The sequence below is a fragment of the Aplidium turbinatum genome, chromosome 5, assembly GCF_918807975.1.
Source record: "Aplidium turbinatum chromosome 5, kaAplTurb1.1, whole genome shotgun sequence".
NCBI lineage: Eukaryota > Metazoa > Chordata > Ascidiacea > Aplousobranchia > Polyclinidae > Aplidium > Aplidium turbinatum.
In genome coordinates, this window is record NC_137476.1 from 38650390 (window position 1) to 38675405 (window position 25016).

At 37.5% G+C, this 25016-nt stretch overlaps 1 protein-coding gene across 1 annotated transcript in view; it reads left to right on the forward strand.

Annotated features, from left to right (window-relative positions):
• The window catches only part of LOC145771252 (sodium-dependent phosphate transporter 2-like), a 57595-nt gene that overhangs the window by 24261 nt on the left and 8318 nt on the right, over nt 1-25016 (forward strand). The window contains exons 7-14 of the mRNA XM_082582986.1: nt 8522-8785; nt 9658-9728; nt 18520-18639; nt 22183-22374; nt 23118-23228; nt 23729-23842; nt 24168-24230; nt 24501-24598. Of these exons, the coding sequence (XP_082439112.1) occupies nt 8522-8785; nt 9658-9728; nt 18520-18639; nt 22183-22374; nt 23118-23228; nt 23729-23842; nt 24168-24230; nt 24501-24598 (1033 nt within the window). The remainder of the gene's footprint in view (nt 1-8521; nt 8786-9657; nt 9729-18519; nt 18640-22182; nt 22375-23117; nt 23229-23728; nt 23843-24167; nt 24231-24500; nt 24599-25016) is intronic.

A 25016-nucleotide genomic window follows, 5' to 3' on the forward strand; every position in this document is an offset into this window, starting at 1 on the left:
TTTTGCCTTCGTGCTCTTCAACTCCTCAAGAAAAGTATTTTTGGTTATACTTGTACGCTGATTTCTTCCACGGGCTGCAGCGTTACAGCGTGGCGGGCCGCCAGTTGGTGACCCCTGCTTTACATCGTGACCCAAGCTTTGTTTTACTCATACCGGTACTGAGATAACTCTTAACTTAGCACCACTGATGACATCACAATCATAGTTTTGTTCTCATTTTTTCGATTTACCATATACCATCTTATTTGATTCATTTTGATACAAAAACTATCCTGGGAAAATTTCCAAGTAAAAAAACTGATGTTCAGAGGTTGCGCTTAGCCTTCAATATTTGCTGATTTCCAAGGCACCATGAAGTAGGCTAGTAGTAGTACAGCAAGTAGTCGGCCACTAAAAATTGAATGAGACTGTTCACCAGGCATTCAATACACGATGCCCTCTTTTGGTGTAAACTATGGTAGACTATCACAAGACGTTATAGATCATAATCCACATTTATTCCAAGGTTTTGTCAATCAGACACCAGCTGACTTCTTCAGGGGCTTGGTCAGGTAATCACTACATGTGCCTAGCATGGGTGAAAACAGAACCATCAATTGCTAAAAAACAATTTTGCCCTTTTAGTTGTTTAACTGATTAACCATAGCCTGTGTGTACCTTTGAGACAATTTTACCACTCCCGGACATAGAGTCGGAAAGATTTTAGCAAATCCAGAGTGGGAGTCGTCAAACAAGCGGACTCTGACTCCGGCTTGATACAAAACGATGAACAATTGTATTGTTTTTGGACTTTTTTTCAAAATATTTCTTGTTCTCCGCTGTAAAACTTTACCAGAAAGGAAAATTGTTTTTGCTTGTCAGTTTTTGTAATGGTTGCTGATTCAATTTCTATCACAATTTCAGTAAAATTAAATTAAAAAACATAAAAAGGACGAAATATTTAAGAATCTGGCAACATTGAAATCAGAGTCCACTAGTTATAATATACATAAACCGAGGAGTCGGATATTTCTCGCCCAACTTCACACTTCACAGCCGTGGTATTTTTCATAAATATAATATGTCTGCACTAGAGGAAAAACGTGTGTTATTAGTCTAATTGGAATAGAATAACAGTACGCATCAATGGTAGGTCCAGTAAATTTGTCCGAAAATTCAGAATATTAAAGTAGGGGGTCACCTTTAAATACTTTTTTTACACAAAATTTTTGAACATGAGCTCTGCCAACCCAACAGTTTGTGAGGTGTGGAGAAGAAGATTCGCTCTCAACAGACAGACAGGACACGGTACACGACAACTGGGCGAGACAAAGTGGGCGAGACAAAGTGGGCGATACCCACTTGTCGAGACCAGGTGGGCGATGAGACAAGTGGGCGACGGACCAAGTGGGCGACGGACCAAGTGGGCGACGACCAAAGTGGGCGACGGAAGCGAAAGTTTAGCCGTTCGGAAAAAAAATACGATTTTTAATTTTTACTTTAAAATACAATGGTTGATTTGTGGAAGGGAGGCAGTGAGAGTTCTCACGCTGAGTTTCACGAAGCATTGGAAGCAACATTTTCATTTTTTTTGTAGTCTATTAATAGCGCTTGCTGTTTGATGTTAATTTGCATTGTGACATCATCTTGACACATTATTTTGCAATTTGCGGCGTCAGGGTTTATCGTGAAGCTTAAGAGAAACCTCTCTGAAAAGAGACAAACGAATGGCCAAAGAGTAGTTTAAGTCAGTTATGAACGCTCCCTAACCGTTATCAAAGCTTGTCAGTATAAAATATGACTTTTAATTTTTGCTTTAAAATGCAATGGTTGATTTGTGGAAAGGAGGCGATGAGAGTTCTCACGCTGAGTTTCAGGAAGCATTGGAAGCAACATTTTCATTATTTTTTTGTAGTCTAGTAATAGCGCTTGCTGTTTGATGTTAATTTGCATTGTGACATCATCTTGACACATTATTTTGCAATTTGCGGCGTCAGGGTTTATCGTGAAGCTTAAGAGAAACCCCTCAGAAAAAAGACAAACGAATGGCCAAAGAGTGGTTTAAGTTAGTTATGAATGTTCCCTAACCGTTATCAAAGCTTGTCAGTATAAAATATGACTAGGGCCATTTTGTTTATGACCTAAAAATTGAAAAATATGACTTTATTTTTAGAGCATCAAAGTTATGCTAATCTCCGTAGGTAATGATTCGTATGTAAGTTTTTACATGGATTCTATTTGAATAAGACCTTCTGATGATCCGTTAGGTGAAACAATTTGTAAAGGCTTCAGATAGTAATAACTATAAATATATTTGATTTAAGTTTTTACATGTATTTTAAACAATAACACACTCGAACAACTAACAAAAACTTCTGTTTCGCTTGAAAATCACTACAGGGTCATTTCATTATAATTTTAAGAGAATTCATGATTTTTTCCACAGGGTTCTTTAATATTCATCATTTTTTTATATGTTAATCAGTGCAAAAAATGATGTACAATAAAAAAAAAATTTTTGAAATTTGTTGAGTGGTTTTCGAGATATAGTCGTTGGAAGTTTTCACCACTAGGTGGCGATTTTATGACCGAGCGAGGTGGTCCAGCAAGTCTTTTTGTTAATATATGATATGTTAGTGACATTTTGAAGTGTAAATATATGTATCCCCCTATTTTTGGGGTCAAGGAATCCAATTCTGAGGTCTAAAATGCATTTAGATCAACCCAAGTGGGTCTAAATAGCATTTCAAAATCAATTTCCAGACTTTGCTTATGCCGAACTTCTGGAGCCCTTTTTGGCATGTTTGGAAAAGTTTGGGAATTTATTTTTTTTTTAATCATGATCTATTAATCCTATTCTATTAGGAAATACATGATTTATAATTTAGTATTGACCATAGAGAAAGTTAAGAGTCTTACAAGTAATCTTGTAAATTTCATGCAAAATTTATACAAGTATCATATAATTAACAGATGGATTACTTTTTAACATTGTTAAGAAATAATTTTTTTTTTATTAACTTATCAAATTTATAGGCTATTGCATGAATGATGTACCTGATGCCTTATTCACTATTTAATCATTAATTAAATTATTGTGACAGTATATATATTATTGTATTTTTCTAGAATTTAAGTCTTACATGATACATGAATTAATTTATATATAATATATATTCTGTATTAAATTGTGTTGCAAACGTCAGTTTGAGGAAGATGGAACCCTGCAGTCTTGGAGTTATATTGGACGATGAAAATTGTCACAAAATGAGCTATGTGAGGAAAATGGAATTAAAAGCATTTGCCGAGTATGGGGATAGTGACAAAAAATTAATTTTGTGGAGATCTGAACTCAGATACACTCACAAAGAGTCAGACCTATCAACAATTTGTCTCCATCATGAAAAATTATTTCTTGGAATTGTCTTCGAAAGAAAGTTTTCTAAATGTTGTAATATACTTAATGCACACAAAAACAAAGCAAAAGGAACCCACAAAATATCAATAAAAATTGCTGAAAAAATGGAACAGAAAAACTTATTTGTCATACCAGGATGGAGAATGTGTGCGTCTTGTTACAAGACCATTTCAGCACTGGAAATACCACGTGTAGCTTCATCAGATGATGACAAGAGCATAACCTCAGACGATTCAGTGGATGCTGAATACTCCAGTGAATTGAAAAAGATAATCAGTAAGGCTAAGGTTAACAATACGTTGGATGCACTTGACTTATCACCAATGCATAGCTCACATGGTCTCTCAAAACGCCGTAGAACAGATCAAGGGATAGAAAAAATAAACACAGTTAAGAAGAAGCTAGGGGATTTGTACAGTGGATTGCTTGAGGTAGAAGAGATTTCAATGGAGGAAGATAGTGTCATTAACATGAAAGAACTTGCACTGTTGAAGAAAAAGGCTGCTGCACATGATAGATTAAATGAACTGATAAGAGATAAATTACAAGCCACCAAATCTTACAATGAGCAAAAACACATTCTCACATTAATACCGGAAAACTGGACAATTTCTGAAGCTGCAATTTATTTTGAAGTTTCTGAATATCTAATCAAAGAAGCAAATTTATTACGAAAAGAGCATGGCATACTGGGACATCCAACACGCAAAACAAGGTTTGGAATTGATGATGAAACGGTGAAAGCTGTATTGAAGTTTTACCAAGATGATGAGAATAGCAGGATAATGCCTGGAAAAAAAGACTGTGTTAGCATTGGTAAAAATATCCATGAACAAAAACGTTTGCTTCTTTGCAGTGTGAAGGAACTGCATGCCAAATTTTTGGAAAAGCATCCCTTCAAACAAATAGGAATTACCAATTTTTTTTCCCTGAGACCAAAGTGGTGTGTTAATGTTTCGTCCAGTGGAACGCATTCAGTATGTGTATGTGTACATCATCAGAATGCTTTGCTATTAGCTAATGCTGCACACACATCAGGTAACGATGACTACAAGTCCTTAATGGCAAAGATAGTGTGTAATGTTGATAATAGAGTTTGCATGATGCATCGGTGTGACAACTGCCCTGGAAAGGAATGTCTTCGAGAATATTTGGAACAGGTCACACCACTTGCCAAAGATTCTGATGAAGAACAAGAGATTAAGTTCCAAAGGTGGCAATCAACAGACAGATGTAGCCTTGATACACTAATTCTGCCTCGTTCTAACTTCCTTGATTCATTAGTGACTGCAATAGATGACTTAACTTCCCATTCGTTTCTGGCAAAATGCCAAGCAAGATTTCTCAAAAAACAGAAGGAGGAACTTGATGACAAATCTGTAATTCTTTTGTTAGATTTTGCTGAAAATTATCAATTTGTGATACAAGATGAAATACAATCGTATCACTGGAATCAAAGTCAGTGTACACTACATCCGGTGGCTATGTATTATTTGAAAAATGGTGAGATTAAACAACAATCCCTGTGTATTATATCTGATGATTTGGATCATGATGTCGTATTTGTGTATCAATTGATGGAGAAATTGTCAACTTATGTTGCCACGCAATTTCATAACAAGGTCAAAGTTCTGAAATATTTCTCTGATGGATGTGGTGGACAGTACAAAAACTATAAAAATATGATGAATCTCTGTTTTCACAAATCAGATTTCAAAGTTGAGGCAACTTGGAGCTTTTTTGCCACAAGTCACGGCAAATCTCCTTGTGATGGGATAGGAGGTACTGTTAAGCGTACGGCCGCCAGAGCAAGTTTACAACGTCCATGTCATAACCAATTTTTAACTGCAGAATCATTGTTTAAATACTGCAAATCACACATGACAGGAATAACTTTCTTTTTCTTTGAGCATTTTACTTTGAAAAAACAACGTATTGTAATGGCCAAGCGTTTTGAACTTGGATCAACAATTCCTGGTACCCGTTCCTTTCATCATTTTCAACCCCTTTCTTGTTCTTCTATTGGATACAAGAGAACAAGTGAGGATGAACATTTTGCTGGATTGCACACATTTAATGCTGTACCAAATGTTATTAATATATTGGATACAAATGTCAATGATTATGTTGCTTGTAAGTTTGATGGTCAATGGTGGATAGGTCTTGTTGACGAAATTAATCAAGAAGAAATGGATGCACACGTTATGTTCATGCATCCACCTGGACCAAGTTTAGATTTCAAATGGCCGACTGATAAAGACCAATGTTGGGTTCCATTTACAGAAATTATCTGTATAATTTCAATACCATTTGCAGCAACTTCAACAGGACGTACCTTTCGAATCAGTGACAGTGACCGGAGTAACATTGTTGCTAATTTTGATTAATTTGCACCTTGTCAAAATAATAACAATTTCTTCATTTGTCTGCTTGAACCGGGACCTTGTATTAGTTATTTGTTTCAAGATCATTGATTTACAGTGGCTTACAGCTACAGGTATGAAACTCATTATGACAATAGTAAAATGTTTTAACATTTCATATTCAGCTGTGTGCCTATTAAGATAGCAGAAATGAAAATAAGACATTATTTGTATTTTCGGTTAGTATTTGATGACCGCTATTTACACAAAACCTTGGTATTATCACAATAATTTAATTAATGATTAAATAGTGAATAACGCATATAGTGCATACATAAGGCATATAAGGCATTAAATAGTGAATATATACTGTCACAATAATTTAATTAATGATTAAATAGTGAATAAGGCATCAGGTACATCATTCATGCAATAGCCTATAAATTTGATGAGTTAATAAAAAAAAAATTATTTCTTAACAATGTTAAAAAGTAATCCATCTGTTAATTATACAGTATGATACTTGTATAAATTTTGCATGAAATTTACAAGATTACTTGTAAGACTCTTAACTTTTTCTATGGTCAATACTAAATTATAAATCATGTATTTCCTAATAGAATAGGATTAATAGATCATGATTAAAAAAAAAAAAATTCCCAAACTTTTCCAAACATGCCAAAAAGGGCTCCAGAGGTTTGGCATATGCAAAGTCTGGAAATTGATTTTGAAATGCTATTTAGACCCACTTAGGTTGATCTAAATGTATTTTAGACCTCAGAATTGGATTCCTTGACCCCAAAAATAGGGAGATACATATATTTACACTTCAAAATGTCACTAACATATCATATATTAACAAAAAGACTTGCTGGACCACCTCGCTCGGTCATAAAATTGCCACCTAGTGGTGAAAACTTCCAACGACTATATCTCGAAAACCACTCAACAAATTTCAAAAAATTTTTTTTTATTGTTCATCATTTTTCACACTGATTAGCATATATAAAAAAGAGAAATTTTTGAGGACCCTGTATTTTCTCTCTTAAAATTATAATGAAATGACCCTACAAACATTCCAATGTCTAATGCATGTAGGCCTACCTACCAAACCAGCTACTTGTAGTTAAGATCTCAGCACTGGCTGACCTAGTGACCTATCGCAAGTGTTTATAATATTCAGAGACTGGATTGTGTGTTGCAAAATAATGTGTCAAGATGATGTCACAATGCAAATTAACATCAAACAGCAAGCGCTATTACTAGACTACAAAAAATAATGAAAATGTTGCTTCCAATGCTTCGTGAAACTCAGCGTGAGAACTCTCATTGCCTCCCTTCCACAAATCAACCATTGTATTTTAAAGTAAAAATTAAAAGTCATATTTTATACTGACAAGCTTCGATAACGGTTAGGGAGCGTTCATAACTGACTTAAACCACTCTATGGCCATTCGTCAAATTGCAAAATAATGTGTCCAGATGACGTCACAATGCAAATTAACATCAAACAGCAAGCGCTATTACTAGACTACAAAAAATAATGAAAATGTTGCTTCCAATGCTTCGTGAAACTCAGTGCGAGAACTCTCATTGCCTCCTTTCCACAAATCCACCATTGTATTTTAAAGTAAAAATTAAAAGTCATATTTTATACTTACAAGCTTTGATAACGGTTAGGGAGTGTTCACAACTGACTTAAACCACTCTATGGCCATTCGTTTGTCTCTTTTCTGAGAGGTTTCTCTTAAGCTTCACGATAAACCCTGACGCCGCAAATTGCAAAATAATGTATCAAGATGATGTCACCAGAGCCACAATGGATCCGATGTCACAATGCAAATTAACATCAAACAGCAAGCGCCATTACTAGACTACAAAAAATAATGAAAATGTTGCTTCCAATGCTTCGTGAAACTCAGCGTGAGAACTTTCATTGCCTCCCTTCCACAAATCAATCATTGTAATTTAAAGTAAAAATTAAATGTTTTTTTTTTTCGAACAGCTAAGCTTTCGCTTCCGTCGCCCACTTTGGCCGTCGCCCACTTGGATCGTCGCCCACTTGGTCCGTCGCCCACTTGGCTCGTCGCCCACTTGACTCGTCGCCCACTTGGTCCGTCGCCCACTTGTCTCGTCGCTCACCTTGTCTCGCCCAGTTGTCGTGTACCGGACAGGACACACGCTCAAAATTAGAATGAATTCATGGCCTGTGTATATAATCAAAATTGGTTAAATAATGATGATGAAGTAACTCTGCACAGTAAAAATGAGACAATGGTCAGCCAGATTGTTTCATCCCTCTTTAAAATTTATTTTTTTGCAGACGTTTTATCATCTTAACGTCTGATGGCTTTCTGATTTGAAACACCACCTACATGTTATTCATTATTGTTAAGTGATTGCATATAGGTTGTAGGAAGTTTAAGCACATATTTATTTCAGCAGATGTTGTGGATTTAAAAACAATCAAACTCGCCCCCCAAAAACAATACTGAAAAAGTGGAATAGTCTTTGAATTAATAACTTTCAAATTTTTGTAAATTAAACATTTACCATCCCCGTCAAACCTGTGAGCCACAATATGCCGAAGGTTTTTATTTTGTCATAAAGTTAAAAATTAAACATTTACCATCCCCGTTAAACCTGTGAGCCACAATATGCCGAAGGTTTTTATTTTGTCATAAAGTTAAATCGTTGCGTCGCTAAACTATTTTGTTATTTGATATTTTCATCAATCGCACTTTATATTGTTGCGTCACAGAGCATGGGTTATGTGATGACCTCACCGCTCAACCTTCAATTGTTTCATCCAAGAAAGTGACAAAACTACCCACAGTGATGGAGAGCATCGCCGAAAAGGAATCTCCTGAAGGAAGTGCGACCAATCTTGAAAACATTGTTTGTCATAAAATTAATAAAGTCGATTGCAGTGGCGATGGAAGTTTTAATGGCTGCAATAGCAAGAAAAGCAAAAAAGAGTCCGCTTGTTCTGGAGGGATTTTGCAGAACAATGGGTTATCTTCAGGTAAACCATGCTAATTATTTGTTATAATGATAATTTTTATGTTTGTGGTTGTGGTATATTTTTAGAAAAATTGGCAGTTTTGATATAGCCTCTTGGTTTGGTGTCAGCCCTTCAACATATTGACCATGCTTGATCAGTTGCGACCTCTTATGGACTTTTTCGCTTTGATCTATATATTTTTTGATTAATAACTTCGACATGCTTTCCATTTACGAAGTTTGCTTGATTTATCAAAATGTTTTATCTTTCGCCCTTTTGTTCGTTTGCCTTGTACCATTCCAGTCAACATTACACTTTCCAACGAGTTCTTTTTACAATTTGTCTGAAAGATCGTGGTTTTCTAAGGTTAATCTTGTTACCTAGATTAGCACAGTAGGCTATATCGTAAAAAGCAATTTATTAAAAAAAAAGGCGAAACAGCTCAAAACTAGTAAGAATTTCAATATTTGGGCTGCTGTCAAAAGATTTCAAAACATTCATGTTTTCACCTCACGTAGATTTCTATTTTTTTTGTCTGTTTTATTTTGCTCGCTTCAAACCAATGAAATTTCTACCAAGTCCGCCCCGTTGGCTCAGTGGTTACGCGCCTGATTCAAAATCAAGCAGCGCTGGTTCGGATCCGGGCGTACGCTTGAGCAACGGATTTCAGACCCTCCATTCAGCTGTACTTGTAAATGGAATAATTCCCAGGCAACAACTTTAACAACAAGCGGAAACTTTACTCTGCCAATCTCGGTAACCGGCCCTACATCAAAAACCTCTACAAGTATGCAAAACTACCAGGATTAACGTTTTAGAGGCTTTGTCAGTCCGAGGATAAAAATTAAAAATCAACCAAACGTGATTATCATAAAACTTTTTGTTGTTTTAAGGCCCAATGGAAGTGAAGAGAGTGAGAATGCAGTCACTACAAAGCAGCCACTCTTCACCTAACTCAGTTGAGGTGAGCTTGTTATTGATGGAACAACCTCCGGCCACTTTGCTCAACCCGAGCCGGAGGTGATCGTGGCTCCGGCCTGCAGCCGGATGTGATAGTGGCTCTGGCCTACGGCCGGATGTAATGGTGGCTCCGGCCTGCAGCCGGAGGTGTGTGCACGAGCGGTGTGTCACGTGTGTGGCTGTGGCCAAGTGCATAACCTTGGGTTAATCTAATCATTGTGGTACAGTATTGTAGTAATTAAAAAATAAATGCATGTTGTCTGTAACATTGGTCTTAAATGAATATGTCAGGTTAAAATGGGATCCAGGATGTTAATTAAAAATCTTCAATTTCCTAAAAGTAATTCTGCATCAGGTGGATAGAAAACGTTGTCACATTTCAAGACTACCCGAAAGTGGGTCATTTTAAAAGAACCCTAAGCGTTGCCATAAAACATATTCTTTAAGAACACTTGGTTCCTGTCTCAGTGTCTCACTGCTTGATGAGAGCATAGGAGTGGGATACCAACAACCACTCAGTTGGAACGTTGGTTGTATGAAGTAGATACCATAGCCCGGAAACTACGACCGGAGTTGCAATTCTCTAACAGGAACATTCGACTTTTGACCAAAATTTTACCTCTGGTTTATCAGTCACCACTAGAGCTTGCTAACAGCATTTTAACCGCTCAAATTCAAGGTGTGGTCCGTTGTTACCTCAACCAACTCAATGACACCACTTTTCAACCAGTACATTACGTTGGTGCTCTAATGACACCACTACACCACTCTTTTCAGCCAGTACATTACGTTGTTACACTAATAACACCACTCTTTTCAACCAGGACATTACGTTGGTACACTAATAACACCACTCTTTTCAACCAGTACATTACGTTGGTGCACTAATGACACCACTCCTTTCAACCAGTACATTACGTTGGTGCTTTAATGACACCACTACACCACTCTTTTCAGCCAGTACATTACGTTGTTACACTAATAACACCACTCTTTTCAACCAGGACATTACGTTGGTACACTAATAACACCACTCTTTTCAACCAGTACATTACGTTGGTGCACTAATGACACCACTCCTTTCAACCAGTACATTACGTTGGTGCACTAATAACACCACTCCTTTCAACCAGTACATTACGTTGGTGCACTATAGGTAGGGCAATTTATGACATATGGTACCCTTACCCCAAAAAATTGCAACAAAAGTAAGGATGTGCCGATTAATCGGCATCGGCATCGGAATCGGCAGGTATCGGCAATTTTTGGAGAATCGGCATCGGAATCGGCATCGGAAAAAATTGCCGATTCTTTCTGATTCTTTATCAAAGTTTCCTAATTAAAAGTAGCGCGAGCGCGTGGAAATACCGATCAAAGAACGGCTTCTTTGAACTACCGCATCAGCGTCAACTAGCATTCGGAGAGCGGTAGTCTAAATTATGACGATTGTCCGCCATTTTGTAAACTCTTGTTTAGTAGGCACGAGATCAAAATACTTTCTTTCTTTGAAATGACGAAAAACGTTCAAAGAGAAAATCAGACCAGATAAAATATAAAAGTTGAATGATTACACAACGGTTAGAAGTTGAAGGAGAAATGGATTATTACGTAATAGTTATTAGCTTGCAGTATGCCAGGCTCTAAAAGCAAGAAGAGAAAAAGCGAGGGAGTAGGCTATAAACAGCAAAGAAAATGAGAGCAACTATCTAAAAGATTCAAAACGCTTTTAGAAAAAAACAAAGGGCGTCAATGGAAAACAACGAGTGAAGTTGCAAGTTATATCTTTTCAGACGCTGAATTGCGGTGAATTAATCTTGTCACTTAGTAAACACGTGAAAAAAGATTACCTAAAAGATTGCAAATAAATTGCTTTTGTCACCACCATCGTCGATCGAAAGCGAACGAATTTTTAGCACAGGTGGCAATATTTTTACGCCTCAACGGATCAGACTTACTTCAGCAACTGGAGAAAAGTTGATGTTATTGCATTTTAATTTACGTGCCTTTAATTAGGGGTGTTCAATTTCGATTTTCGATTCGATTAAGGTGATATTCGAAATTCGTTTTTCGTATCGGACATATTCCAAATTATAGCCGCCCTTTCGGCTGAACGCGGTTGAAAGTAAAAGTAACGCGAGTGGCGCGAAATCTGTCTTGTCGCATTTTGCAAGCGAAAAAAGACTTCGACGCATGCGCATCGTCGATCACGTGACTATCACACGCTCTCGCGGGTCCAACGGCCAGTCCTGCACCAGAGATTTCTCTCAAGAATGAAGATAGCTAGGTTGTGCAATAGCAGAAAGTGTAGGCTGAGCTTTGTCGCAGTTTTATCCTTTTTTTACCGATTCCATAGGCGCCTAAGCCGTGGGGGCAGGGCCGTAGCCAGACCACAGAACAAGGGGTAGCCAGACCGCAGAGCAAGGGGGGGGCGAAAAAATTTAAATGGGCAAAATCATTATCATTGTAGCTGTTGCCCGAGAATGTTGAGATTTTGCCAAGGGAGGGCGAAATTTTTTTCAGGGGGGGGAGGCCCCCCTTAACCCTGGCTGGGTACGGGCCTGCGCATATTTCTGTGTGGGGGCAAATTTTTATGCTGTATTGATACATAAAACAATAGATGAACTAGCGATCGGCAGCAGGAAAACACTTTTTGAATGCAAACCGCAACAGCTTCGCGATAAATAATCACTAGAACGAGTTGCAATGCTACAATCCAACACCAGACAACAAAATCTGCCATTTTTACATTGATTTAATGTCTGCAGACGTTGAATCAATGTAAAAATGACTGATTTTGCTTCCTAGGACATAGCAAAAATCTACCATTTTGTGTCGATTCAATGTCATCAGATGTTGAATGCACCCAAAAACAACATAATTTGCTTACGTAGACGGAGCGTGTGTTTAGCTTTATGCGCTTGCAAACATACTCGATGTCGCTTTCGAGTCGAAACCTCTGCACTCTGCAGTGAAATGTCGCGGGAGTGAATCGCTTGCTGTGAAAATGAACTTGAAGTGTTTGGGATCCCAGCGACCTCGGCTCCAGCGGAGCGATCGTTTTCAAAAGCTGGCCTGACCGTCATGAAGCTGAGATCCCGACTGACAGGTGACCATGTCGATCAGCTTGTGTTTATAAACACCAACTTGGGCCTGGAGCTGTAGACGTTATTTTGTGTTTTTTTTTTCGCAAATTTTCATGGCTTTTTTTCGCGTTTTCTAGCGAATTTTCATGTCGTTTCTTTCAATAAAATCACATTTTGCAGTTTGGTGAATAGTTGTGATATTCGAAATCGAAATTCGGAAATCGAAAATAAATTGAATTTTGAATATTAAAATAATCGAAATTGAACACCCCTACCTTTAATTTTGAATATTAAAAAGCGGAAATGTTCTTTGTAATTATTGTTTAATCGTTGCAAAATTCGTAGTTACTGAAAGTTGCTTAATGTTAATTTACTAAGCAGAGAGAAGTAAATTCCAAGTATAGGCCTATTACGCTTAATGCGTTCAACAAACAATCGTGTGATTGCGCAAACGTAATCAAACCAGGTACCCGGTAATCTTCAAGTGTTTGCTAAGCAACAAGATTGGCTGCAACTCTGCGTTCGAAAACAATAGTAATTTCTTCACAAGATGTTTTTCTTTTTTCGCCTATTGATACACTTTGAATGCAAGGCTGGTGAGTTACTTTTTTAAAGGTTTTTGTATATTCAATACCGCTGCGTTCATTTTCTTTTACAGTCTAGTCTTTTTCTCTTCTTGTTTCTGGCACCTTCTTGAAATCTGCGAGAAAAATACTGCAAACCGCACAAGATAATATTGTGCACACTGCATTAAGCTACGTTTATTTTGCACTCTGTGAGCGATGGCGATTTTTCTCTTTTCACTGATTTCCGCAACAAATAAAACGTGTGTCTATCACCACTTTGTAGCGCGCAAGAAGTGAAGAACTACCGTAAAAAATCACGCTGTCTAGAGCAGGCGACAAAGTGAACGCATTTAGACATTTCAAAGGCAGCAACTTGTAACAAAATCACAACCACTTGTAGAGCGCCAACTAAAAGCAGCTTTAATCATTTAACCAAAGAATCGGCATCGGAATCGGTATCGGCATCGGAATCGGCAAATATTTAAGAATCGGCATCGGAATCGGCATCGGCAAAAATTTTGTAATCGGCACATCCCTAAACAAAAGGTTTTTCAACTGATTTGATTGGTATTGCGTGTCAGTGTTAACATATTCAAAATCTTAAAGGCCTAGTAAATGAAATTTTCCAACTGGAATTAAGCATTAAAATGCGTAAACTGAACATTCAAGAGTACATTTTTAAAAAAAATTACCGAAAAAAATTGTTTTTCAATGGCGCTGGCAAGGCCCAAAGTCCAATGTTCCATTTATTTTTTCAAAATGACCAAAAAGTGGAAACTCTGCTCGAGCATACGTCACAATAGACGAGAGCTCCAGCAATGCAATATCAAAAGTTCGGACGCGTTGCGTTGCAAGAAGTTTTGCAGGATAGTTTTACACGTTTTTTAAGTTTCTATGATATTTCGTTGAGTAGTAGTAGCAATGTTACGAGAAGGGTGAGGTACGGTACTATAAATGTAGTAGTATTGCTTAAAATTAAATGTCCATAAAATCAATATTGCATCATAGTTTGACTATTGTAGAAACAATATTGAAAGCTCTGACAAAAGCACGCGCGCAATGGTGGTCAGACCGCAATGGGGCAAAATTTTATTGAAAATCGTTTTATGGTAGCATGTTAAACACAAAGAACGTGGAAAATCGTTAAGTCAGGTTTTTCCTTTACTATCCCTTTAAGGGATCCAACTTCCGGAAAGTGGTTATTTTCAAGATGGCTTCCAAGATGGCCGCCAAACCATTAAAATAACAGTAAATTGACCATAACTCGGTTATCATATGACCAAAACATGTAGTTTTGGTGTCTATACCTAGGTTTTTATACCTTGTGACGTCAATGAGACCGTTCTCAGAATTGTTGAATTATCTAGCCTATAAATTCAATATGGCAATCCAAGTTGGCCGCCAAACCAATAAAATAACAGTAAATTGACCATAACTCGGTCATCATATGACCAAAACATGTAGTTTTGGTGTCTATATCTAGGTTTTTATACCCTGTGAAATCAATGAGACCATTCTCAGAATTGTTGAATTATCTGATAGCCTATAAATTCATTATGGCAAACCAAGATGGCCGCCAAACCAATAAAATAACAGTAAATTGACCATAACTCAGTCATCATATGACCAAAACATGCAGTTTTGGTGTCTATATGTAGGTTTTTATACCCTGTGAAGTCAATGAGACCATTCTCAGAATTGTTGAATTATCTGTTAGCCTACAAATTCAATATGGCAATCCAAGATGGCTGCCAAAACAATTAAAAATGAACAATAACAATGTATTGGTTATTAAAAAAACGTTACATTTCTATATATTTGAGTAAACTAAGCAGGCATATAGAGTTCATACGATGTTGTCATGTACAGTAGATTCTTGACATAATCAGTGTAAAGAAAGCATTTTTTCTGAGAAGCCGATAAGCCTCAAATAGCTACCGCCATCACAGAACATGCCAGCAGTGTGACGTCAGGCGAATTTGAAGTAGTGAAAAAAGCTTCCCCGAAAACCAAGCACTACGTCCTTGATGGAGGGTTCTTGTTGCATCGAGTGCCATGGAAAGCTGGAGACAGTTATGGGTCTGTTGCACAATCGTATGCAGATTTTACCATTCGTCATTATCGCTTAGCAACGGTGGTCTTTGATGGATATGGTGGTCTGTCTATCAAAGAGAATACCCATCAAAGACGCGGCATGAACGTCCACCGGGTTGTTCAGTTTACTGCAGACACCAAGTTCATTGGAAAGAAGGAGCAGTTCTTGTCTCAAGTTTCCAACATGGAAGGATTAATTTCTCTAATTTCTGCTCAGCTGAGGAATAGAAGCTGCATTATGATCAACTCACCAGGTGATGCAGATGTGGACATCTTCAAGACGGCAGATGGACAGTAGGGTGGAGTGAATTTCACTTAATGTTTTGGATTTTGATTTAAGGTGTTGTAATGTTGTCTTCGGGCCTAAAAAATAATCCCGAACATAATTTTGGTTCTCCTACCCCTAAATTGACCCTCCTACCTGAGGTCAAAGGTCACGCGAGGTCAAAATTGCTCTATCTCCACTTCTACTGGTGCTAGAAATCTGTTTAATGGCTTAAAAGATTCAGAAGACCCATATTTCTATCTGTTCTAAGAGAACTTTTTCTTCTATTGCTATTAGAATTTGACTAAACAGCAAAAATATAGTTTTGTGGTATTTTTGCTTATACAACATTACAGTTAACGAACTTCAACAGCCAAAATAGTCAATTTCAGCAATTGGTTGGATTGTTATTTGAGAATCACAAAGCTATCCACAAATCACTGGAAAATACCGACCTGCAGAACAATTTGCCAATTATAGGCTCAGATGGAACCGCAATTATGACAGGTAAACACCATTGCAGCATTGCCACATTAGAAGAGTTGCTGCAAAGATCTTCGCAATAGGTCATCTATCTCCTGCATACCAACGAACTACCTCTCAGGCATGTCTTTGAGCACTTGGATGGAGTCTCTTTATACTCCGGCTCGTTTTCAGGCCCAATTGGCAAAGAGCTAAATGGTTTAGTGTCTGATTGGCATGTGGTTAAGTTTAAGCCATTATCTTCTATTGAATTTCTTCAATTGCTAAAAGAAGTTATAAAAAGTTTGAGTTTCGATCAATTTTATGCATACCAAATTTGTTTGGCTGTCATTTCTGGAAAACTTGAGAATGACTTAGCACAGTTTGAAGTAGATGGCTTGTCACATGGATGTCGCATTTTGAGATAGCCTACTACACTTCCCAAACAAATCCGAGCAAAAATTTGAGAATTCTGGTAGAATTTTGTTTAAAAGTCTACTTCCTAAGTTGGTTTGATGTCAAGCTTAACTCTAAAATAAATAAAGTAGCTGTCAACTATTTTCGCATGCACAAACGAATCAACCAATTTCTCCAGAAGCAAGCAAGAGACATTGCATCAAAAACTTTGGTACGTAATGGCTTCTCAGCTCACCCCGAAAACATTTTTCTTTCGATGATGGCTGACGATGATGATACAATTCGATCACAAGCTGTCAATATTGTGCTATTGCTACCCAGAAGCAAAGATGTTGAAATGACCCCAGATGATGAAAGTGCAAAGGCGAAATCTATTGCAGAGAGGAGAGTAACTTCAAAAATTTATCACACTGGAGATCAATATCAACGCCGAGTTCTCCCACTACAACATGGTCAATTTTGATGAAATTCATGTCACAGAACCTCCCGCAACCAAAGTCATAAATGATGATGCAATATAAAATTTCAAAACAAACAAGCTTGAACTTGATCACCCACACAAATGAACATGCCACAATCAAGCTGTAGAGCGTCATGTGAAGCTCGTAACAGAAACTTCCATGCATGTGGTTAGGTTCGAAAGATGCCTGGGATGGTGTGATCCGCAAAAAGATCAAATCCCGGAAGTTGATGACCTGTTTTTAACACCAAAAAGCAATTTTACTGCAATAAAAACCACTTGTTTTTTCGTTATAGTTACCAGGGGCATAGCCGGGACGTAAATATGAGGGAGGCAATATGTTTTGTGACATTTTTGAGTGTCATTTTCAAGCATGGGATTTCCATTAGGTGCTGCTTGACTTGAAGACCTGTCGGTGGTCCCTTCGCAGCTTTCCCGTTGTTGCTGGTTAGTTCATGCTCAATTTAAATTTTGATTGTTTGTGTAATAATTTTATTATTGTGCGTAATGTGACTTGTTGGCAAAAAACTGTATCATAGTGTACGGTATCTCTCTCTCAATAATTGCATGCCTTTCAACCATTGAAATGTCATCTTAAATGCATCAAAACATTAATTACATACTTAGTTCAAACTTCAGTTCCTCATCAATACTACAGATAAGAATATTTCGATGTTCAATACACTTATTCTCGAACAACAATCCAACCAATTGCTGAAATTGACTATTTTAGCTGTTGAAGTTCGTTAACTGTAATGTTGTATAAGCAAAAATACCACAAAACTATATTTTTGCTGTTTAGTCAAATTCTACTAACAATAGAAGAAAAAGTTCTCTTAGAACAGATAGAAATATGGGTCTTCTGAATCTTTTAAGCCATTAAACAGATTTCTAGCACCAGTAGAAGTGGAGATAGAGTAATTTTGACCTCGCGTGACCTTTGACCTCAGGTAGGAGGGTCAATTTAGGGGTAGGTGAACCAAAATTATGTTCGGGGTTATTTTTTAGGCCCGAAGACAACATTACAACACCTTAAATCAAAATCCAAAACATTAAGTGAAATTCACTCCACCCTAATGGACAGCCCTCATCGACATAGTACGACTTTAATTGGTGAAGACACGTCCATTTTATAATATTGTTACTACACTATGCTGACACTGACCCAGACATTAAAGATTTCTACTTCCGCTCCGACAAAGCGTACTCAACCAAGATACACGACATCAACAAACTGAAGGCAATCATCGGACCAGATATAATTATGCTCACAGCTCCTCTTCATTCGTACATTCACCGGTTGTGATTCAACGTTTAATTATCACTCGTATCACTCGTATTTAACAAGAAATTTTGTTGGTTAGGAATTGATGACTGCACTTGATTTATGTCAATATCTATGTAGGACTGATTTAATTAACTTTGCTTCTCATATAGTTGTTGTACAGGATGCAAAGAATCTTCGTCGGCAGAGGGCGGGCAATCGTTCGAAGTCTGCTGGACAAAACTGGCACGGATCGTCTGTTCGGCTTCCTCTTCTGCTGCAGCTGGAAAAGAAGGTTTTAAAGGTAACATTATAATAACAATGGTAACATTATAATAACAATGGTAACATTATAATAACAATGGTAACATTATGATAACAATGGTAACTTTAAGATAACAGTGGTAACATTATAATAACCATGGTAACATTATAATAACAATGGTAACATTATAATAACAATGGTAACATTATGATAACAATGGGACATTATAATAACAATGGTAACATTATAATAACAATGGTAACATTATGATAACAATGGTAACATTATAATAACAATGGTAACATTATAATAACAATGGTAACATTATAATAACAATGGTAACATTATGGGAACATTATAATAACAATGGTAACATTATATTAACAATGGTAACATTATAATAACAATGGTAACTTTATGATAACAATGGTAACTTTATAATAATGGTGTGCTGTGCTTTTACTACTTTACAAAGCAAGCACATCGAGGTAGTGATCCGATCCAGCACGTTGTTTGTAAATAAATTACTTTAATGCTTTGTGCTGCGCAGGAAACAAAGCCCATTTTACATTCGATTGAGTTTCGCTTTTAGCGACATGATTGTTGTTCACAAAATGTAGATGCAAACGACAGGATCAAGCTACATTTGTGAAAGTTCATTTTACTCAGTTCCTTGGTGCGATCCAAAAAGGTATCGGACACACGCGTACATACTCAGAAGCTCTCACTCTATACACCCACCAACCCTATCTCTGGGTTTCCACGTGAATGAAATATGCATAAATTGCATTATGCATTTTTGTGACTGTAATTTTCTTAAAAATTTTGTTGTCCTGAATAGATGTACCCCAGCCATGTCTGCCATGCTTCTTATAGTTTGCAACCGATTGAATTAATGTCTAAGTTTTATCTCATAGAATAAATTCGTTTCATTTGATCACGTGTTCTATCAATCACCATCATCAAGTTCCTTCCTCTCGTCGAGGGTTGGAAGCAATGAAGCGCCCAGTTTCTCGTGAGGTTTTTATTTCGCAGTTTTATAATCAAGTCCTGACCAGTCTTTAATATCATTACTCCAAATTCTTGGTGGTCTGCTCCCATTTCGTTTTCCATTCATTTTTTCTTTGAATAAAGTTATTGCGAATCATACATATAATTCGCAATAATTCATGGTCACAATACTTCAGTTTTCTTGTTTTAATTGTATGTAGAATTTCCATGTTGGTTTGTATTCTGGATAGTACATCTTAGTTTATGATTTTATCCTTCCATGAAATTTTAAGTATTCTTCTATAAACCCACATTTTAAATGCCTCTAATCGTTTTACCATTTGTCATGACAAGGTCCATGCTTCTGTATTGTAAAGTAACGTAGTCCATATATAGCATTTTATAATTCGTTTTCGAGTGTTGATTGATGTTAATTTTGTGTGTAAATGTATTTTTCATTTTTATGAAGTTGTTTCTTGCTATTTCTATTCGTCTCAATACTTTCGTGTCGCATCTGCCATTTTCAGTTATTGTGTGTCCCAGACAGGTAAAGCCTTTGGCTTGCTCGACCAGCATTCCGTCAATAGTAGCCTAATATTTAAACTTGGTACATTTTCTTTTCTTCTAATCATCGTTGTTGTCTGCTTTGTGTTAATTTTTATGTTATTGTTATATTCATTTTCAATATTGTTCACTTTTTCTATTATTGTTTGGAGAGCTTCTGCTGATTCCGCCAATAAAACAGTATCGTCTGCATACCGTAGGTTGGATATGTTCATTGGGGTGGAGTGAAATAACCTTTTTATAAAATTTTTATTAGCTCGGGGTTGGAAGACTTGCCAATTACTACTAAAACTAATTGTGCAAAATTAGAACGTAATCTGACGAGAGCTTGATCTGCCACCAGCCACTTGAAAAGTTACCATTGGGATATTCCGTGTCAATTCACACAGTCAAGAAATTCAACCTCTTCAATTTTTCTTAAATTTTACACACCTTTTCATTATCTTATATGATGAACACCTGCAAAATTTGAGTGAAGTTTATTGAGAAACACGAGAGTTATAAAGCATTGTGTTTGGGGGGGGTCTGCCGAAGGGGCACAATTTTTTTTATTTTTGGCCATGTTTGAGGTCCAACAACATTGTTCATATTGTCACTTTAAAAGGTCAAAGGTTATAGACATCCAAATGTGGCCGTTTCCAGCTCTCGGTTAAAATTTTCCAAAATTTTAAAACCTTACTAAGACCCTATTTTTGGTTGGTTTTGGCTGAAATTTAATGGAAGTGTTGTTTGCAGGATTCTCTATGAAATTTCAGTGTAAATTGTCACTGGGGTCATGGGTAACCGGGATACGAAAAGGACCTCTTTTTTGCTTTTTGTCATTTCGACCCATGTTTTACATTAAATACCTCCCAACCCCTTTAATATTTTGTTCTAAAATTTTCTCAGTTGATAGAAAATCCTGTAAACAACATTTCTACTAAATGTCAGCCAAAACCAATCAAAAATAGGGTCTTGGCAAGGTTTTAAAATTTTGGAAAATTTTAGCCGAGACCTGGAAACGGCCACATTTGGATGTCTTTGACCTTTTAGAGTGACAATGTGAACGGTGTTGTGTTTTTAATACTTGTCAGCAGTACTATCACCTGTAAAAAAATTGGGTTCTTACCTAATTTACTTAAGCAGTAATAGGACCTCAAACATGGCCAAAAATAAAAAAAAATGTGCCCCCTCGGCAGACCCCCCCCAAACTAAATGCTTTATAACTCTCGTGTTTCTCAATAAATTTCACTCCAATTTTGCAGGTGTTCATCATATAAGATAATGAAAAGGTGTGTAAAATTTAAGAAAAATTGAAGAGGTTGAATTTCTTGACTGTGTGAATTGACATGGAATGGCCCAATGGTAAATTTTCAAGTGGCTGGTGGCAGATCAAGCTCTCGTCAGATTACAATCTAATTTTGCACAACTAGTTTTAGTAGTAATTGGCAAGTTTTCCAACCCCAAGCTAATAAAAATTTTATAAAAAGTTTTTTTCACTCCACCCTAATGTTCATACCTCCTATGCTGATACCCTCCATGCCATCAACCTGTCTAAAGATCATTTCAGTATACAGGTTGAAGAGACATGAAGATATTATACATCTCTGACAAACTCCACGTTTTATACCAATAGCACCAGACAAGCCACCATCAGTCTGAAAATAAGATTTTTGTGTCCAATATCGCTTAGCAACCATTCAAACCTTTATCAGCCAAACTTTGCATCAATTTTTCATGATAAACAAACACACGGTTAAAGGCCTTTCATAGTCTATGAGACATGCATAGTTCAGTTCAGTTTATTGTTTTGTTGGCGATAAACAAACAAAAAGTACATACAAATTGAGTGTCTATCAGCACAACAGTCTATAGCATAGACATCTTTATTTATTTGTTTTCTGTGTTCTATACAAAGTGGTTTTATTAGTGTGGTTTGAGAGAGACTAAATGTCTGAGCTAAAACCAGTATTTTGTTTCGATAATGGAACGAAGGTTGGAATAATGATTCTCATCCTGAGCTTTTTCAAATCATGCTCCTCATCTCAGGCGAATCTTCCTCCTCCAAGTGTACGTGATATTAAAGACGAAATCCGTCGCAACTTCTCGGAGCCTTCCATGTTGAGTTTGACTCAGAATTCTGATGCAGATGTTTATGAGGTTTTCATCAACCGACATCGGAAACTTGTCACCATTCAGCGGAAGCCAAGCTCCAACAGTGAAACCGTTCATCGAGGCCAGGTGATGCTTTCTGTCGCGGGGTTCTCTATCTCTAACACTTGAGGAGACTTTGGAAATATTAACGACGTAGTTTAACGGCTTGCTTTGAAACATAATTCTCTTCATTATGCACTATTGGTACAAAAATTGTACTAAAGACCAAGGGCAGTCCAGATAAAAGCAATTTTGTGTTCTCCCCCAGTGCATTACTGCCTCTAGAAGCCATAATTTATAATGGCCATAATTACATAATTGCGTTTATCAAATATGATGTATAACGGTTACTGCCCTCTACTGTCCAAAAAAAGTAATACCAAAAATGAGTTGTTCACTCTTGAAAATGGGGTTGTTGATACCTATGTTACATCATTTGGACAAACATGTCAGGAGATATTGTCAGCTATGTGATGGCCACTAGAGGCAGTTGTGCACAGGGGGAGAGCACAAAATTGCTTTTACCTCGGCTGTCCTTGGTACAATTTTTGTACCAATAGTGCATAATGAAGAGAAGCATGTTTCAAAGCAAGTACATTGTCATATCTAACGTGTAGCTCAATCTAGAGATTCTAGTGGCACATACGGTATAAACTACGGTGTTGTTGCCTGCAAAATCTTTTAGCAGTAATGCAGGTTGCGCACTGCTTGGGCGTCTCCACCAACCACCATGTTATTGAGCATCTTGTAGTAAACGTCCGATGTTCTTGTGGGTTGTCAGTGCTGTGAATGTTTGTCAATACATATTTTAAAGAAGTGGTATTGTGCAGGGTGATTGCAAGAACGAGAGCTCCAGTGAACTAGAGAAGATATTGTCCAATATTCCTCCCGATATGAAGTTTGAAGAGCCGTTTGATGAAAGTGATGATGATGAGGGATTGGTGAGTGGAACATATTTGTCGTACCTCAATCACATTTTACATTTGCTCTTTCCTGCTATGCTGGCTTTGTGGGACGTATTCGTCGCATATCGGTACTTCTCCATCTTATTTCATGTTCAAGGTTTCTCAGGGTTGGATGCCACAACGGTCTATCACTCACAGTTTAAGCAAATTGGCAGATTAAGCAGCTTAATTCATGGACTGATGCAAACGACGTAATCTGCTAAGTTGATCTGCCGATTACCGATGAACTCCGCACAAACTGGTTCTGGATGTATCAATCAGACGATTACCTTCCCGTGTCTTGAAAGATTTGCTGTTGATGTATCCAACCCTAAAACTTACAATACGTAAGTTACAACGTTTAAGTTAATTTAACACGGCAAGGTCGAGTAATAATTTATCGTGTTATCGCTATTTCGGGTGTGGAACTCTCTTCCGTGTAACTTTATAATCACCATAATATACTTAAGGTACAAACCTGAAATATAATTTTCCAGGCAATGGTGCCACCCAGTGCAAGTGATCCATTGATGCCAACAGTCTACAGTGGCGCTATAGAGGAAGGTTTTCGGATGCTTTCAACTTCGCAACAGAACATCATCGCCATCAAGGTCCGTTGTTAACCATTCCACCGAGTGGTGGATGTCTATCTGGTGAATAAGAAACAAAGATGTGGTGTGTTGGTGACGCTTCGTGTACCATGGCAATGTGCATCCTCCGTGTAAATAACGCACAAGATAAGATAAATGTGCCCTGCAGAACCAGTCGGGCCAAGCGAAAATAGTCAAAGCATTGACCAATATTCTAAACATGCTTTGAATTAATTTGTATGTTGTTCAATGTTCATCATGGAATACATGATATCCCGTAACTGTTGCTGCACTTCCATTTGTATATATGTGATTTGCACTCTCTGAAGCTGCCTTGTTTCATCAGATTGGGGATGAAGATGTGGACGAGGAAGCAATAAAGAAACGGTCGAAAGATGACGTCATGGAGGTAAAGGCGTCCTATTGTCGTTGCATGTTCCCTTCGTTGTTGTATGTTCCCTTCGTTATTGCATGTTCCCTTCGTCGTTGCATGTTCCCTTCGTCGTTGCATGTTCCCTTCGTCGTTGCATGTTCCTTTCGTTGTTGCATGTTTCCTTCGTTGTTGTATGTTCCCTTCGTTGTTGTATGTTCCCTTCGTTGTTGTATGTTCCCTTCGTTGTTGTATGTTCCCTTCGTTGTTGTAGGTTGCTTTTGGTAACCATCGTCGTTTTGTGTGCAGGCTAAGGAGGGCAGAATGGAAGTTCGAAAGATGTTTAGCTTCCTTCAGATATTGACTGCTTGCTTCGGTGCGTTCGCTCACGGCGGAAATGATGTCAGGTTGGAACTGCTCACTACTACTGTCCGATAGAGAACTTCAAATTATAAATTTGGCGTCATGACATTTCGGCGCAGACACTTGGCGCCGGACGATTTAGGTGTTGTCTAACTATTGTGCCAGACGATTTAGGTGTTGTCTAACTATTGTGCCAGACGATTTAGGTGTTGTCTAACTATTGTGCCAGACGATTTAGGTGTTGTCTAACTTTTGTTCCAGACGACGTAGGTGTTGTCTAACTATTGTGCCAGACGATTTAGGTGTTGTCTAACTATTGTGCCAGACGATTTAGGTGTTGTCTAACTTTTGTTCCAGACGACGCAGGTGTTGTCTAACTATTGTGCCAGACGACGTAGGTGTTGTCTAACTATTGTGCCAGACGATATAGGTGCTGTCTTACTTTTGTTCCAGACGATGTAG